The following is a 16,043-nucleotide window of genomic DNA, read 5'->3' as shown; positions in this document are numbered from 1 at the left end:
TTGGTGAATACATTCAGCCCTGTTCCCTCTGCACCAGGCCATGTGCTGGTAACACAGATAATATAGAGCCAGTTCTTATCCTTTAGAGACTGATGAAACTTTCCATCCACCTCTCCAACTATCCTTCACTGCATCCATCCATTCTTCTTCTCTCCCTCCTTCTAGCCATCTGTTCTTCCACCTCTTCCTTTTTTTCCTTCTTTCTCTCTCTCCCTCTCTCCTTTCCTCCATCTTTCCATCTATCCATGCATCCATCTCTTCAGATCTATCTACCTGTCTTTCCTGTCTACCGATCTCTCCAATCTGTGGCAGAGGAAGAGTCATATACAAGAGCATTTAGAAAAAAATTTTACTTTGAAAAAAGGGCTCGCTAGGGCTTCTGACTTTACAAGGATTAACTCATCAATGAGAACAGACAACAGTTATTTAAAGGAAAAAAACTCACAAGGTTACTGAGTCCACAGCCTATACTAGAGAAACAGTCATTTTCTCACATGATTATTATACTTGCTGGGTCATGACTTGTCTTCAGACATCAGCATTGAAAAAATAAGGGATGAAGTTGCCCTGTTAGGGAACCAGTAACTTACAGGACATGCTCAAGGGTTCTTTTATTTTGAAAACTAGACTCAGACAGGATGATGCTGGGGTTTGATTGTTTATCTGTCTGGTACAAGTGCTTCCCTGCCTCCACCCCTGGCTGCCCTTGGAATGTTGTGTGCACACCTGTTAATCCATTGATCCATCTCTCCATCCATCGACTCTCTGTTATTCTGTCTATCTGTCCAAATTGCCAACTATCTTTTAAGTATTCATCTTTCCATAAAGGACATCAGTCCAGGTCTTCATGTCTTTCAGCTTCTGCTTCTGCTCCTTGAGTTTGTTGTCTTGCTGGGGGTCTCCATCCAGATAACAGCGCTTCTGTGGTCCCAGCCTCACCTCTGTTCTACCCACCCCCTAACCCCACCAACCACCAGGTGAATGGTCTCCCCGTGGATCTCCCAGCTGAGGTGTTAACATCTGTGTCCGTGAGTCAGAATCCTGATGGCTCCGTGCTAGTCCAGCAGAAGGCAGGGGTTCAGGTGCTGCTTGGCACCAATGGGCAGCTGGCTGTGGCCGTCAGCGATGACCACGCTGGGATGCTGTGTGGGGCCTGCGGAAACTTAGACGTGGCCGGGACCAATGATGAGCATAACTCCAATGGGGAGACAACACTGGAGAACTGGAGAGCACAGGACTTCTCCCCCTGGTGAGGGAATGTAGCTTGGAAGCCAGGCTACATGGGGCAGGGGCACCTGGGCCCTCATGGGAAGGGGGCAGTCAGGGTGGGTGCTCAGTCTACACGAAGAAGTGCTAAGTGTGTGTCTCTTGCAGTCACAACTGATCAGTCATCTACTGGGAATGAGGACGTCAAGACCTGAACCCCCTGGTGATTGCAGTAATCGAAGGGTGCACTGTGTCATTTGTCACTGTGTGCCCCTACCCCACTCTACCCCTTTGATGAGCCACTGAGGCCAACTGTGAAAGCATTGAATAAATATCTTAAGCTAAGCTGCATACCAACGCATCTATTTTATGCCTCTCATCCCTGACTTCCCTTCCTGCACAGCAGGTGTCAGATGCCTGAGGAATCTGGTACATGATGAATATATATTAGGGGGTGAGAGAATGGATGGATGGATGGATGGAGATAGATGGGTGGATTGGGAGGGGATGGGTAGGGAAATGGGAAAATGGGGAAATGGATGATTAGAAGAATGGATGGCTGAGAAGATGAACAACTGGATGGAGGGAAGAAGTAGAAAATGAAAAGAGAGATCAATAGATTCTGGCTTTATCATTTATAACCCTGGCAAGTTAATTTCTCTGTCACTCAGTTTCCCCATATGTTTTAGTCCACCTGGGTTACTGTAACAAAATACCATAGAATGAGTGCTTTAGAAACAACAGAAATTCAATTTTCTCACAGCTCTGGAGGCCAGAAAGTCCAAGATCAAGACACTGGCAGATTCGATGTCTGGTGAGAGCCTATTTCCTGCAAGGCCAAGGGAGTTCTCTGGGCCTCTTTCATAAAGATACTAATCTCTTTATGAAGGCCCCACCCTCATGACCAATCACCTCCCAGAGGTCCCACCTCCAGATATCATCACATTGGAGATCAGGTTCCAACACATGAATTTTGAGGGGACACAAACACTCAGTCAATAGCATCATATTTAAAGTAGAGCTAAGGGTAGTACCTACCTCACAGAGCTGGAGCGAGGACTTCATGTGTTCACCCAATCTGCAAGTCAAAAGTGGAAGTCTCTCTTCCCTTCCAAACCTGTCTCCTACCCTGCCTATAATGGTCTTCCCACCTGGGTTAATAGCACTACCAGTCCTCAGTCTAGCAGCCAGAAAATGGGGAATTATTCTTGACTCTTTCCTCCCCTTTGCCCTCCACTCCATTCATCAACAAATCCTTTTGGATGGTATCCAAACCTACCTGAAATCTGCCTGCCTTTCTTATTATGCCCCGTGTCACCACCTGGTTCACCCCTCGTCCTCACTCGTAGCAACCAATAGCCTACTATCTGCTCTTCCCCTCCTGTAATCCATCCTCCCAGCCGCTAGATGGCTCTTCTTAACATACACACAGGACCATTGGCTCTACGTTTCTCTTGGAATAAAATCTGTATCTGATTCATTCACCACTATTTCCAGCACCTAGCACATAGTAAGTGCCCAGTACATGTCTGTTGAATGAATAAATGGCCAACCACAACCTTGGAGGAAAGATTTGCATCATACCTAATAAAGGATTACTATCCACAACATACAAAGAGTGCCTTCAAATAAGTAAGAAAAAGACAGCAGCCCAATTAGAAAAAGTGCGTTGAGGATATAAACAGGCAGTTGACAGAAAGAGAAATCTAAATATATTGAATGCATTCAATAGGTCAGGTTTCTCATGTTCAGTATTTCTGAGCTTCACAACAACCCTGCAAAATGAGTATAGATATAAAGAAATAGTCTTAGTGAGGTTAAATAACTTGCCCAAAGGCAAACAGTTTATAATGATGGAGCCTAGATTTGAATGCAGATGTATCACCCAAACCAGTTATTTCCACTGAATCTTGCTGTTGAGTCTCACCTAGGATCAATTGCCTTACAAGAAAAAGAACTGAGACATCCTTAAGACAGAGAAAAAAAATCCAATAGGAAAATAAACAAAAGATCTAAATGGCTGGTAGAAAAAGAAATACAAACAGCCCTTAAGGATGAGAAATTCTCACTTCTGCCCATATTAAGAGAAATGCAGCTTAAACTACCCCGAGACATCACTTCTCAACTATCAGGCAAAAATACAAAAACTTGACAATATAATTAATTGACAAGGCTAGGAGGAAGAGAATTCTTTCATATGTCACCAGTGGGGATGCAAAATGTGTAAGTCCAATGCAGGGAAATTTGGCAATATATGGCAAACTTACAGATGCATTTTTCTTTCGATCCAACTATTTCACTAAGAGAAATCTAGCCCAAAGATACAATGCAATGAAAGTATGTAAGCCCAAGGCAGTTCATTGAAGTGCTCTTGATAATGGAAAAAAGACTGAAACCATTCAGATGTCCGTCAGTAGGGGACTTGTTGAATAAACTTGGTTCATCTACATGATGGGCCACAATGTAGATGAGTGAAAAATAAAAATGACTTCTATACATTGTTTTGGAGTGATCTCCATGGTATATCATGACGGGGGACATGGAGATATAAGCCTTCAGTGCCTCCCCCATCCCAGCTGTGACCATTCTGCCTATACCTCCCCCCATTCTCACCCTGACCCCTCTGGGCTACCACTGTCTGGGAACCAGTCTGTCTCCCCCACTGGACTGGCAGCTCCAGGAGGGCTGGACTCTTTTAGTCACCATTGTGCCCCCACACAAGATCCGCAGGCACCCCCTAATTACCCACTGGTAGTGCAAATATCAGGTCTGCACTGTACTCTTAAGTATTTTCATCCTTAGATAAAAATTATTTTTAATTGGAAGGCAAATAGTAAAATCCATGTAGTGGGCAACATTATCCTGAATTGGAGCCATTTGAGTTATTACATAGCTCCTGGAAATCCAGCATAAACTCAGCAGATTTTCCATCCTGATATTTAAGCAAATTTTCAGGAATGTTTCTGTGCAGCTGGAACACCCTGCACGGAGAATTGAAGACAGCGTAGGTTCATTCATTCATTCAACAAACATTTACTGAGCACCCACTCTGTGCCAGGCCCTGTTCTAGGTATGTAGTGATACAGCAGTGAGCAGAACGGAACAGACCAGTGGATTCTCCTGGAGGTTGTTAGTAAATTCTCATAGTAATACTTTTTTCCTTGAATGAATATGGGGATGAATATTCAAATGATAAAATTACAAAGTACAAAATTCTCAATACTTATGCAGAATCTGCTCACTCCTCACCACTTCCTCTGCCTGAATCCTGATCCATCACTGCAGGCCCCTCCTTGGTCTTCCTGCCCCTACCCCAACTCCCTCTGTTTCCCACATGCAGCCAGAGTGACTGCATGTCAGATATCTCTTCTCTGTTCAGGACCCTCCATCTCACTCAGAGTAAATGCCAAAGCTCTCACCCCTAGGCCCCACAGAATTTGCCTTGTTAACCTCCCTGCCCTCATCTCCTCCTACTCTCCCCTGCTCCCTCTGCCCCAACCACACACCTCACTGCTTCTGCAACCCTCCTTACCTTCCCTGCCTCAGGGCCTTTGCACCTGCAATCCTGGCTGCCTGGAACTCTCTTCCCTCAGATGGGAGCATGCCTCACTCCTCACCTCCTTTAGCTCTTTGCTCCAAAATCACTGGATGTGGGGGAGGTTATAGCTCAGTGGTAGGCTGCGTGTTTAGCATGCACAAGGTCCGGGGTTCAATCCCTAGTACTTCCATTAAAATAAATAAATAAACAAACCTAATTACCTCCCCCCAAAGAGAAAAAAAAAATTAAAAGTCACTGGATGCGTTCCATGACCACCCCATAGGAAACGCCCCCCACACACACACACCAGTCCTTATCCCCCTTCCCTGCTGTTATTTTCTCCAAAGCACTTATTGCCTATCATTCGACATGGTTTTACTAACTTGTTTGGTGTCTGTTTCCCCCACTAGAAGATGAGTTCCAGAAGGGTAGGAATTTGTCTGTCTTGTTTCCTGCTGTATTCCCTGCGCCTGGAACAGTGCCTAGTACATTCAGGCACACAATAAATGCTTTTCGAATGTATGAATAGGAGTCCAGTTCATATTGTTCTTGAGGGTGGCCCTTGTTCTTGAGGGTGGAAATGGATTAGGGAGTTGGCCCTTGTTCTTGAGGGTGGAAATGGATTAGGGAAGGCTTTTGGGTGTAGAGGGAACTTTAGGGAGTTAACAAGGAACAGACAAAAGGATCAGAGGGTACAGTCCGTGCCAAGGTCTGAGGATGAGCCCTGATTGCTGGAGTGCTCGCACCGATGAAGGGGAAGTGGGAAGAGCGTTTAGGGTAGGGTTCGCTACACAGGTAAAGACAGCACCATGGGCCGCCCAGGGGGCGGTGCCCTGAGAGGTTCGGGAATCCCCGCCCACAGCGCGCGCACCAGGCTCCGGGCGGGGCTGCGGCTCCGAGGGGTGGGGCTGCGGCTCCGAGGGGTGGGGCTGCGTGGTGGCGTATTGCACCGTACGTCGCCGCGCGCGTGCGCTCTTTTCCACGTGCGTAAGACCGGGACGCGTGGAGCGGAGGAAGCCGCCGATTTCCTGAGCCGTGCAGCTCCGCGCTTGCTATGAAGCCAGGTGCAGGCCGGGGTTGGGGTCGGGGGTCAGGGGACTGGGTCCTGGCGGGGATCCGGGTGCCAGGCCAGAATGGAGGGGCGGAGTCTTGGTCTGAGGGCAGACGTTCCAGTCTCTTGTAGGGAGGGGGTCTCGGTTCCGGTCTCTTGTTGGGGTGGAGGGACTTGGTTCCGCTCTGTGATCGAACCTGAGCCCAGGGTTCGGGTTCCTGGTTTGAAGGTTTGTGACTGACTTTTCGGAGGTCACGGTCGTGAATCGAGAGTGTTTGGCGTGGGATTGGGGGTGGGGGTAGAGGGGTACTGAACTGGGGCCGAGGTGACACTGAGGTCGTCATTGAGGTCTTGGGTATTGGGCTGGGGTGGCAGTCGAGGATCCACATCTGGGGTCTTAGATCTCTGGGCATGGTGTTCGGGGATTTGTCCTGGTTCCGAGGCGGAGAGTCGCTGATCTTGGGTCCAGTAGGTGAGTCTGGGAGGACCCTGAATGCTCCCCTGTCGCCGCCACTACTGCAGTACCCTTGGCCCCAAACCCAGCCTCTTGGAGAGGGCCGGCATGGATGAGTACTCCTGGCTTGATAGTGTGTGGCCCTCTCTGGCCCACTTTCCCTCTCTCTACTCTCCCGAGAGGGGCGGGTCCTGAGAATGGAGTGGAGATCCTGCGCCTAGTGATGGTCAACTCGCAGTGAGAGGTGAGAATGCATTTCTCAAGTCCGGTATAGGATTATTGTGGGGTGGGGGAGGGAGGTAGTCACAGGGTAGGAGTGGTTTTATTCATTCAGATTTTACTCGAGATTCTGATGAACCCACCCCACCTCACTCGTGATAGAATGATGAGAGTTCTGTCTTTGACAGCCGACAGTTCAAAGTTTGGATCTTAACTCTGCTTAACTTACTATGTGACCTTGGGCAAGCGGCTTTACCTCTCTAAGCCTCAGTTATCTCATCAGTAAAATAGCGCCCAGTTGTAATTTAGTGAGATCATGTTAGGAAAAAAATAGCACGTGGTGGTAATCTTTTTGCGATATATGATGTGTGTCATGTCAACAGGTTGTACACCTTAAACTTACACACTGTTATGTCAGTTACGTCGCATTCGGCACAGTGTTTAACATACAGTATTGGCTCTAATTGCTGTCTTTCTTCTCAAGGGGAACAAAATAAAGGTCCTTCTCCCTGGCGTCTCAGCTCTTCCTAAATCAGGCCTCGCTCCTCCTGCCAACTTGCTCCGCTGGAGTTGGGGAAATCTTTCACCATGACCAAAAGACTCTGTTTCCTAATGCAGATTTTCTTTTTCCTTCCTCTTCCCCCCCCACCTCAGCCTTTGGAGAGAAGGAGTTCTCTGGGGGCAGGGGAGGAGGGGATTAGTGGATAGGTGCCCTCTTCCCAAGTTCCCTTTCTCTTCAGTGTTTGGGGATCAGCCGGTGAAGTGGAGTGGGAAATACCAAGCAGTGTGTCTCCCATTGAGACCCTGGCAGGCCCACAGGCATCCTGTGGTCTGATCGGCCCAGGAATGGGGGATGCATCTTCCTCCCAACCCCTCCCTCACTGAGTTAGTACATGAAGCTGGAGAAGTTGTCAGAGGCAGCTCTTCAGCAAAGATTTTGGTCACAATGGACTGATAGGTTTAAAAAGGATCCTCCTTGTTTCTATGTGTAGAAGACTCAAGGGGAATGGGAGTGGAAGCAGACACATCAGTGGGCAGCTTGTTGTAATCTGCTGGGAAGCGATGCAGACTGGACCAGGGTGGTGGCAGTGTGCCTGGCTGACACACTGCTGCAGTTGGGGGATATCTTTTGAAGGTGTGGGCAACAGCTTGTATGTGGATGTGAGAGGAGGCGCCAAGGAGAACTAAGGGTTTTGGCCCATGTAACTGGGAGCAGGGAGTTGCCATTTCTGAGATGAGGAAGGCTGTGGGAAGAGAGCAGTTTAAATCTGGGGGTCTGTGGACCCTCCACCCACAGCTTCTAGAAACATATATGTGAATTTGTGTTTTTCTGAGGAGTGGGTACTCTCAGTGCATTTTTCTAAGAGCCCCAGGACCTGAAATGTTAAGATGTTTTGAGTATCTGAGATGGAGCGCTTACCCTCCAGCCTCCAGTGCCCCAGGTGGTGCCCGCACTTTCCGGGTCTCTGGTCCATCAGGCCTGGGTCGACGGTCTCTTGGACCCTAGTAGTTTCTCCCCTAAGTAGGAAGGAGAAGGGACTCCTTCCTTTGAGTTTAAATAGTATATTCAAACTGCGTGCCTGGCAGTGTGTTAAGCGAAGTGCTTTGTGTGAATTAAATCATTTAATCTTTACAACTCTATGAGGTGGACACCCTGTGATTTCCATACCTCCATCTCACAGATGAACTTTTCAAGACTCCAACCAACCTTCCCTCCTCTCTGGGGTCATGAAAGGCGTGGCCATCTGCCTGTATTTGATATGGGAGCTGCTTGAGGGGAGGGACCAGGGCTCTGGTCACCATCCAATCACCTTCTTCCTGAATGAACAGAGAGGGTGCTTCCTTCATGAGGCACAACCCAGGGATTTAAGAGTCATCAGCAGACAGCTCATTTAATATTCATTGAGCCCATACTTTGTACCAGTGCTGTGCAGGATGCTGGGGATGCAGTGATGACCAGAACACGCATCCTGGAGCATGATTCTGGTCCGGGAGGCAGGCAGGAATAATTTTTTAAATGCCATGTGTGATAATTGATAGGAAGAAAAAGAAAACAGGGTAAAGGGCAGGTAGCCTGAGAAGGCCCTTTTAGGGAAGGAGCATTTGATCAGAGACCTGAGTGCAGTGGAGTCAGTGAGTCAAGGAAACGTCATCAGGACTCAGGCAGGGGGACAGTAGATGTTCAGGGTTTAAAAGTTGGAGCGTGAGTTTGACCTTGGGGAAAGCGCCGGGGGCCCAGCATAGAGTGAGGTCAGAAAAGCCAGCAAAAGCTGAGCTCAAATGGTTGTCAGTTTGGGCTGCTCATTAGAGTCACCTGGGGACCTTTACAAAGACCCATGCCCCCACCCCAGACAATTACATCAGAGTCTCTAGGTAACAAATGGGGGAAGGGTGAGAACCACTGATTTAGTCTTTGGAAGCCAGAGAAGGGAGTTTTGATTTCATTTAGAATGTGGTGGAAGACCATCAAAGGGATTTGGGCAGGGAAGTGATGAGGTCTGGTTGGCTTTTTTTTTTTTTTTAACTTTATTTCTACAGTATGGGTTTTTTTTTTTTAATTGATGTATAGTCAGTTCACAATGTTATGTTAATTTCTGGTGTACAGCATTATGTTTCAGTCACACATATACATGCATATATTCCTTTTAATATTCTTTTTCATTCATTATAGGTTACGACAAGATGTTGAATATAGTTCTGTGTGCTATGCAGTAGAAACTTGTTTATCTATTTTTTAAATTCTTTGTTTCTTTGTTTTGGGGGAAAGGTAATTAGGTTTATTGATTGGAGGTACGGGGGATTGAACCCGGGACCTCGTGCATTCTAAGCACTCACTCTATCACTAAGCTACACCCTCATATTTTATATATAATAGTGTGTATCTGCAAATCTCGAACTCTTTTTTTTTTTTTTTTTAACTGATTGGCTGTTTGGAAAAATCAATCACTAGCTGCAATGTGGGCAGTAGAGGGAGTAGGAGACTCGAGGTAAATAACTCTTGGTGTAAGAGTTTTGAAACTTAATTTTAACAACTAAATTAAAACTAGCTATTAAAAGTTCTACGTTTTCATCTTTAACACCATTAAGAAGCATGAAGTTTTCAGAGTGTTAATATAACTCACCTTAGCAAAATCTTCAGCAAGTTTATTACTAAATAGTTTACATCAAGTGAGATCATTTTAAAGCATCACTAATTTTCATATTGACTAGTGTTTTATAATTCGTGATTTTTCTGGAAGTACTGCAGGGCTTTGGAAGCTGTTACAGAAAAGTCAAATACTGAATCCACTAGCCACAGGACAATTATGTCTGCTTCAGACATTGTTTTGTACCCAGTGAAGTAAACAATGTTCTATCCTGAAGTGATGAAAACAAAGTCTCTCTGAATTTGTTTTTTTCTTTTCTTTTTTTTTCCCTTAAACTTTCCATCTTACTGACAAGTCCTAAACTGCTTATGAACTGCTGCCCATTCATCAAGGACAATTCGGGTTTTTGCTTGTTTTCCCCCACCAAGCTGGGAGAGACTTGCGCAGGCTTAGAAACAGAGAGATCAGTTAGCAGGAAGGACGTGATGCCAGTCGCCTCCCCTCTCGGGGTTGGCGCTTTCCTCCCAGACACAGGGTCAGGAGGGGGAGGCCATGAAGATATTTCCAGGGTGTGGGGAACCCTACTGCCACAGTGCATGTACTCACACAGTGGACACTCTTCTCTAGACTAATTAGTATTGAAAATAGAAGGAATTCTATGACTCTGCTGTCCAGCTGAGAAAAGCAGAATACTGACAGTAATCTACATCCACCTGTGTTCTTCCCATCCTGACCCCGTGGTTTCTTCCTCCCGAAGCCCAGTACCGTGTTTTGCATCTGTCATTCCCTTGCCTGTTTCTAGGGGGAGGGGAGCGTCAGTGACCACATGTCAACACAGCATGGCCTTGTTTAATTTTAGCTGTTGCTGGACTTTATAAAAACGGATATTGTGTTGGATAGTGGTTTTCTAGGACTTGCTTTTCCTCTTCACATGAGGCTAAGATTTATCTGTCTGTTGTGTGTAACCGCTGAGCCTTGGCATTGCTGGTGGTGAATAGTCCCTGTTTCATTTGTCCGTCATGCTGCCGATGGACATTTAGGTTAGTTCTGAACTTCCTGCTGCTCAGGACGGTTGTGAGCAGCTCTCCCGGTGCCCAGATGTGCACGTTTCTCCACTTTCTTTCCTGAGTGCGATTCCTCGGTGTGGGGATAACTTCTCAAGCTTCGTGGCCCTGATTCCTGTTTCTGTTTTCACTGCAGGTTTCAGCCCCCGTGGGGGCGGCTTCGGTGGCAGAGGTGGCTTTGGTGACCGTGGCGGTCGCGGTGGAGGCCGTGGAGGCTTTGGCGGAGGCCGAGGAGGCTTTGGCGGGGGCCGAGGTCGAGGCGGAGGCTTCAGGGGCCGTGGACGAGGAGGAGGAGGAGGAAGAGGTGACAGAAGAGGAAGCTTTTCCTGGACTTGCCAGGCGGGGAGGGAGGAGCTGTGGGGTCGCCGTCTCTCATTGCATCTCTGCCTTGCAGGCGGCGGGTTCCAGTCTGGTGGCAACCGGGGTCGTGGTCGGGGAGGAAAAAAGGGAAACCAGTCCGGGAAGAATGTGATGGTGGAGCCTCATCGCCACGAGGGTGAGTGAGGGAGGCGGGCACCCGCTGAGGTTGGGGTGGGAGGTGGCCCGGAGTCTTCACCCTTTCCCTGATCCTCTCACGCAGGTGTCTTCATTTGTCGAGGAAAGGAAGATGCACTGGTTACCAAGAATCTGGTCCCTGGAGAATCAGTTTATGGAGAGAAGAGAGTCTCCATTTCGGTGAGGCCCGGGCCCCTGGCCTAGCCACCAGGGCCCCAGCTGATGGTATAACCGGCTGTCTGGTCTTCTGCTCCCAGCGTGCATCCTGCATGTGACAGCCAGGGCTCATCTTAATCCATAGGTCAGATTGTATGCTCCCCTCCTCAGACACCTTCCGTGATGTCCCACGGGCTTCAGGTTAAAGTCCCAAGTCCTCAGGGTGGCCTGGAAGGCCCTACACATTCTTGCCCTCCCTCCCCACTGTCTCCTCCCACTGCCCCCTAACCAGCTGTCTTCCAGACACACCGACAGCCTTGCTGTTCCCTCCGCCTGGAACGCACTCCTCCCAGCTCTGGGTGTGGCTGGTTCCTTGTCATCATCAGCATCTCTGGTCAAGTGTCACCTTGTCTTGTTACAAGGCCACCCTGCACCACCCTGTCTATCCCCTGCCCTCTTATGCCATGACATTTTCTGTGTGGCCAGACACACTCCTGCCTCAGGGCCTTGCTGGCTTTCCTGTGCCTGGAACGCTAACTTGAATGGCCCTCACTGTCAGGTCTGCTTCAGAGGTCTCCTTGGTGCTTCCCTGGCCACCCCTTCTCGTTTTCACCTGCCCTGGCCCTGCTCCCCATACTTCAGGTCTTCCTCCTTAGCACCTGTTCCTGGCCACTGTGCCATATGTGTTCGACGGTCAGTTCAGCTTAGCCTCCTTGAGGGCATGAGTCTCACTTGCTGGTTTCCCTGGTGCCTATGCCTGGGGACTGGTGCACAGTATTTGCTGGCACAGTCAGTGTTTGTTAAATGAATGCGTAAGTCTTGCCATTACCTGGGGCACCGTTGTCTCTGTTTATTGTCTGTCGCTGCCCCTTCTCCCTGAGTTAGGAACCTCCATGAGTGGACAGGCCCTGCGCCTGCCGTGGTCACTCATATGCACCCGTGTTCATTTCTTGCACGATGCTCAGGCACCCAATCCCTTGTAAAGGGCCCTAGAGTTCAGAGCAGCGGGGTCTTGCAGAGAAGCCTTGCATTGACTTCCATCCCCATCTCTCCCGGCCCAGGAGGGAGATGACAAAATTGAGTACCGTGCCTGGAACCCCTTCCGTTCCAAGCTGGCGGCAGCAATCCTGGGCGGCGTGGACCAGATCCACATCAAGCCTGGGGCCAAGGTGCTCTACCTCGGGGCTGCCTCGGGCACCACCGTCTCCCACGTCTCTGACATCGTAGGCCCGGTGAGTGAACAGAGATGGGGAAGAGGCGGGAGGGAGGGAAAGGCCAGCTCCTCTGCCAGCCTGGAGCCAGGCCCTTCCCGGTCAGAGTGCCTGTGCATGTACTACGTGGTCTCCAAAGCTTCATTCAGCCTCACTCCTGAGTTCTCGGCCTGGAAGGAAGGAGCTTGGGCATCAGGACGACCAACCAGTGTTAGAGGGGCCCAGAGCTGAGAGTGTAGATACCCAGACTATTTGATTTGGTTGCCCTCTTTAAAAATTGATACCCCTCAAATCTGGTCTTTGGTGTCCAAGTCAGTTTCTGGGCCTGCGTTTCTGTCTGGCTGGACAGGCTCCCTGTTGAGAGGGCGCCTGTGCGTCCCACTTCACGACTCACTCAGCATGCAACTACAGGCTGTGTAATTCAGTGGTTAAAAACTGTGGGCTGTGGTACAGGCTTGTAACAGTGAAGTTGGCTTTCAGCAAGTTACTTTTTTTTTAATTGGGGGTAGGTTATTGGGTTTATTTATTTATTTGTGTTTAGAGGGCATACTGGGGGTTGAACCCAGGACCTTGTGCATGCTAAGCATGTGTTCTACCATGAGCTGTATCCTCTCCCCTTTCAGCAAGTAACTTAACCTGTCAGTCTCAGTTTACCCTTGTGTAAAATAGGGTCATTGTGAAGATAAATGAGTTGCATCCTTTAAAGTGCCTAGAGCAGTTCCTGGCCCACTGCAAATATTCTTAACTGTTAACGACATCATCTCTGTGCCCTAGCTTCCTGGTTTTAATTAGGGGCTTGGGCTCTCAGATCAGACAAAGCAGGATTGAATAACCCTTGGCCAGTGATTTCACATCTCTCGACCTCAGTTTATTCATCTGTGAAATAATGGTAGGGTTTGGATTTGGGGATTAAATGGTAAGGTTTGGATTTGGGGATTTGAAGAGATTCTTGCAACATATAGGCCCAAAGTAGGCACTCCATACATGAGAACTAGTATCACTGTTAATCTTACTTGATTTATTCTAGGATGGTCTGGTCTATGCAGTTGAGTTCTCCCACCGTTCTGGCCGTGACCTCATTAACTTGGCCAAGAAGAGGACCAACATTATTCCTGTCATTGAAGATGCCCGGCACCCACACAAATACCGCATGCTTATCGGTGAGGGGTCTAGGGGTCAGCCCAGGTGAGGTAGGACAGGCCACTCCAGGTTTCCTGGAAGAGGCCTCCAGAGCCCTGATACGGATGGAACTGGAGTGGATGAACAGGCCTCTTGAGTCTGTCCGAATGAAAAGGGTGGGGGGATCCAGGTGAGATCGTGGAGGTGGCGGTCCCGCTTTAGGGTCTTGGGTATCTGGCACCCTTGAAGGGCTGGCCTTCTTTCCTCCGATCTCCTGTCCCTCCCATTCGGCACCCCTGTACTTCCTGCCTCTGTCTACAACATGGTACCTTTTACACTGCCCCCTGGCTTATGTATAAAAGCCCCCTTCAGAGGTCATCATCATTGTCTGGTGAGAGCAGAACCCAGAGAGTGCCAGCTGAGTTTGGCCTGGCCCAGGGGGGCCCATTGTGAATATTAATAACATTGTATTTTTTTTTAATTCAGAAGCATAATGTAAAAAATGGAGCACCTTATAAACCACCCCTAGAGATAACTGATGAAAAGTTTGATGTCGGCTTTCCCCAATTTTTAAAAAAAGAAATCAGTTTTCATTGCACCATCTTTTTGTTTTTTTAAGGTTTTCTTTTTTTGTTTTGTTTTTTAATCACACTGTCTTAAAACTATTACTTTTTATTCCCCTGGTTTTCCTTTCTGTGAGTGTTTTTTCCCCTGTGCATTCAAACCATACCCTTTGTCCTGCAGTGTGTTTTCATTTGCCAGTCCTGCAGACGCTCTTGCCTGTAAGTGCTCACCTTTACTTGCCTTTTTGATGACGTGTCTGTCTCCCCCCCAGACCCGGAGCATCTCGAGGGCAGGGTCCGGGTCTGACTCGTCTCTGTGTCCCCTACGCCCAGCCTGGGGCTGGCCACAGAGTAGGTGGCAACATGGTTTACAAGAAGAATGAATGAATGGTGTGACTGTGGGTTTTGGATCCATCTTGGGGGCACTGTGGAGGGTGGGGTATCTGGGGGGGAGGAGTGAGACTGGTGGCAGGGAAGACTCTGCCAGGAACCTGCTGGTGATGGGGCACAGGCCCCATGGGAGGAGCTGGGAAGATCTGGTCCATCCAGCTTTTAACCTCCACTTTTGTCTCCCTAGCGATGGTAGACGTGATCTTTGCCGATGTGGCCCAGCCAGACCAGACCCGGATTGTAGCCTTGAATGCCCACACCTTCCTACGTAATGGAGGGCACTTTGTGATTTCCATTAAGGTATGGGGCTTGGAGGAGCCTAAGATGGGGCGGCGGTATCTTCTCTAACTGCCAAGCAGCCTGTGAAAATAAGGGGGCCTTCACCACCTAATGCCATCAGTCTATTCTCAGCCTCTGTCCCTACCCAGCTTATAGAGCCACCCAATGAAATAGCACATAATGAAAAATGTCTGCAAAATGAAAAAGCTTACGATTTAAAGAGGCAGTAAACTGTAGTGGTTAAGTACGTGATCACTGACTCTTGAGTATCTGAATTTGAATTCCAGCTTGCTGTGTGGCTTTGAGCAAGTTACTATACCTATGTGCCTCTTTCTTCACATGTGAAATAGCAGCATTAGCTCTTTGTCTTTTACTATTGATATAAGGACTAAATTTCTCAACATATAAAGTGTTTAGAACAGAGCCTGGTATAAATACCAGATAAATGGTAGGTAAATTTTTTAAAACATTTTATTTTGAAATACAGAGACCTCTCCAGTGTACGCTTCAACTTGATTCACCATTCCTTAGCCTTTTGCTGCACTTTAGTATTGTCAGCTGCATTATTGCTATTGTTAAAGGAGAGGAAGTAGGGGGAAAAAAAAAACTAGAGTGTAAAACTTAAACACTGGCTTTTAGATAAATAGGGCTTCCTGTTCCAAACCCAAACCAAATTGAAAACTTCTCTAACAAAGTCTTTCCCTACATTTCCAAAGCCTGAGTCTCCAATAAAAACAAATTCTGCTGGTTTAAAAGAGCACAAAAAAGGGAAAGCAGCCCAAGGCCTTGCTGCAGACTTAAATCGTCTCTTCTGCAGGCCAACTGCATAGACTCCACAGCATCTGCCGAGGCCGTGTTTGCCTCTGAAGTGAAAAAGATGCAACAGGAGAACATGAAGCCTCAGGAGCAGTTGACCCTAGAGCCATACGAGAGAGACCACGCTGTGGTCGTGGGTGTGTACAGGTGAGCAGAGATCTCTGTCCCCTGAACCTAGAACCGCCGAAGTCAGCACTTGTTACGAGTGCCCCAAAGTGGTGACAAGCTGAGTCTGCTCATCTCTTTTCCTCCCACAGGCCACCCCCCAGGGTGAAGAACTGAAGCCCAGCACCATCTGGATCCCGAGATATTGTGTTGCTACTGTTACACGTGTTGTTTTTCTATTAAAAGACTCATCAGTCGCTCGGTTTGCCCCTGATTCCTTGGCGACCTGTA

At 48.2% G+C, this 16,043-nt stretch overlaps 2 protein-coding genes across 3 annotated transcripts in view; both read left to right on the top strand.

The window, feature by feature from the left end:
• The window catches only part of FCGBP (Fc gamma binding protein), a 39,267-nt gene extending 37,720 nt beyond the window's left edge, over positions 1–1,547 (top strand). Inside the window, exons 19-20 of the mRNA XM_031458693.2 lie at positions 978–1,249; positions 1,375–1,547. Of these exons, the coding sequence (XP_031314553.2) occupies positions 978–1,249; positions 1,375–1,384 (282 nt within the window). The 3' untranslated portion in view covers positions 1,385–1,547. The remainder of the gene's footprint in view (positions 1–977; positions 1,250–1,374) is intronic.
• Positions 1,548–5,677: 4,130 nt separating this feature from the next.
• On the top strand, positions 5,678–16,009 carry FBL (fibrillarin). 2 transcript variants are annotated; one of them, XM_010985186.3, is made up of 9 exons: positions 5,678–5,808; positions 10,755–10,922; positions 11,013–11,114; positions 11,199–11,293; positions 12,331–12,501; positions 13,508–13,640; positions 14,740–14,852; positions 15,649–15,794; positions 15,905–16,009. In XM_010985186.3, exons 1-9 carry the CDS (start codon positions 5,799–5,801, stop codon positions 15,927–15,929), a joined length of 963 nt encoding a protein of 320 aa, XP_010983488.2. In that variant the 5' UTR covers positions 5,678–5,798; the 3' UTR covers positions 15,930–16,009. The 2 variants fall into 2 exon arrangements, with proteins under 2 accessions (XP_010983488.2, XP_064345397.1); XM_064489327.1 differs by having other exon boundaries at positions 5,681–5,808; positions 10,755–11,114.
• Positions 16,010–16,043: the final 34 nt, after the last annotated feature.

Source organism: Camelus dromedarius, chromosome 9 (genome assembly GCF_036321535.1).
Source record: "Camelus dromedarius isolate mCamDro1 chromosome 9, mCamDro1.pat, whole genome shotgun sequence".
Classification (NCBI taxonomy): domain Eukaryota; kingdom Metazoa; phylum Chordata; class Mammalia; order Artiodactyla; family Camelidae; genus Camelus; species Camelus dromedarius.
The sequence above is the reverse complement of the archived record's forward strand: the minus strand, read 5'-3'. Positions and strand labels throughout refer to the sequence as shown.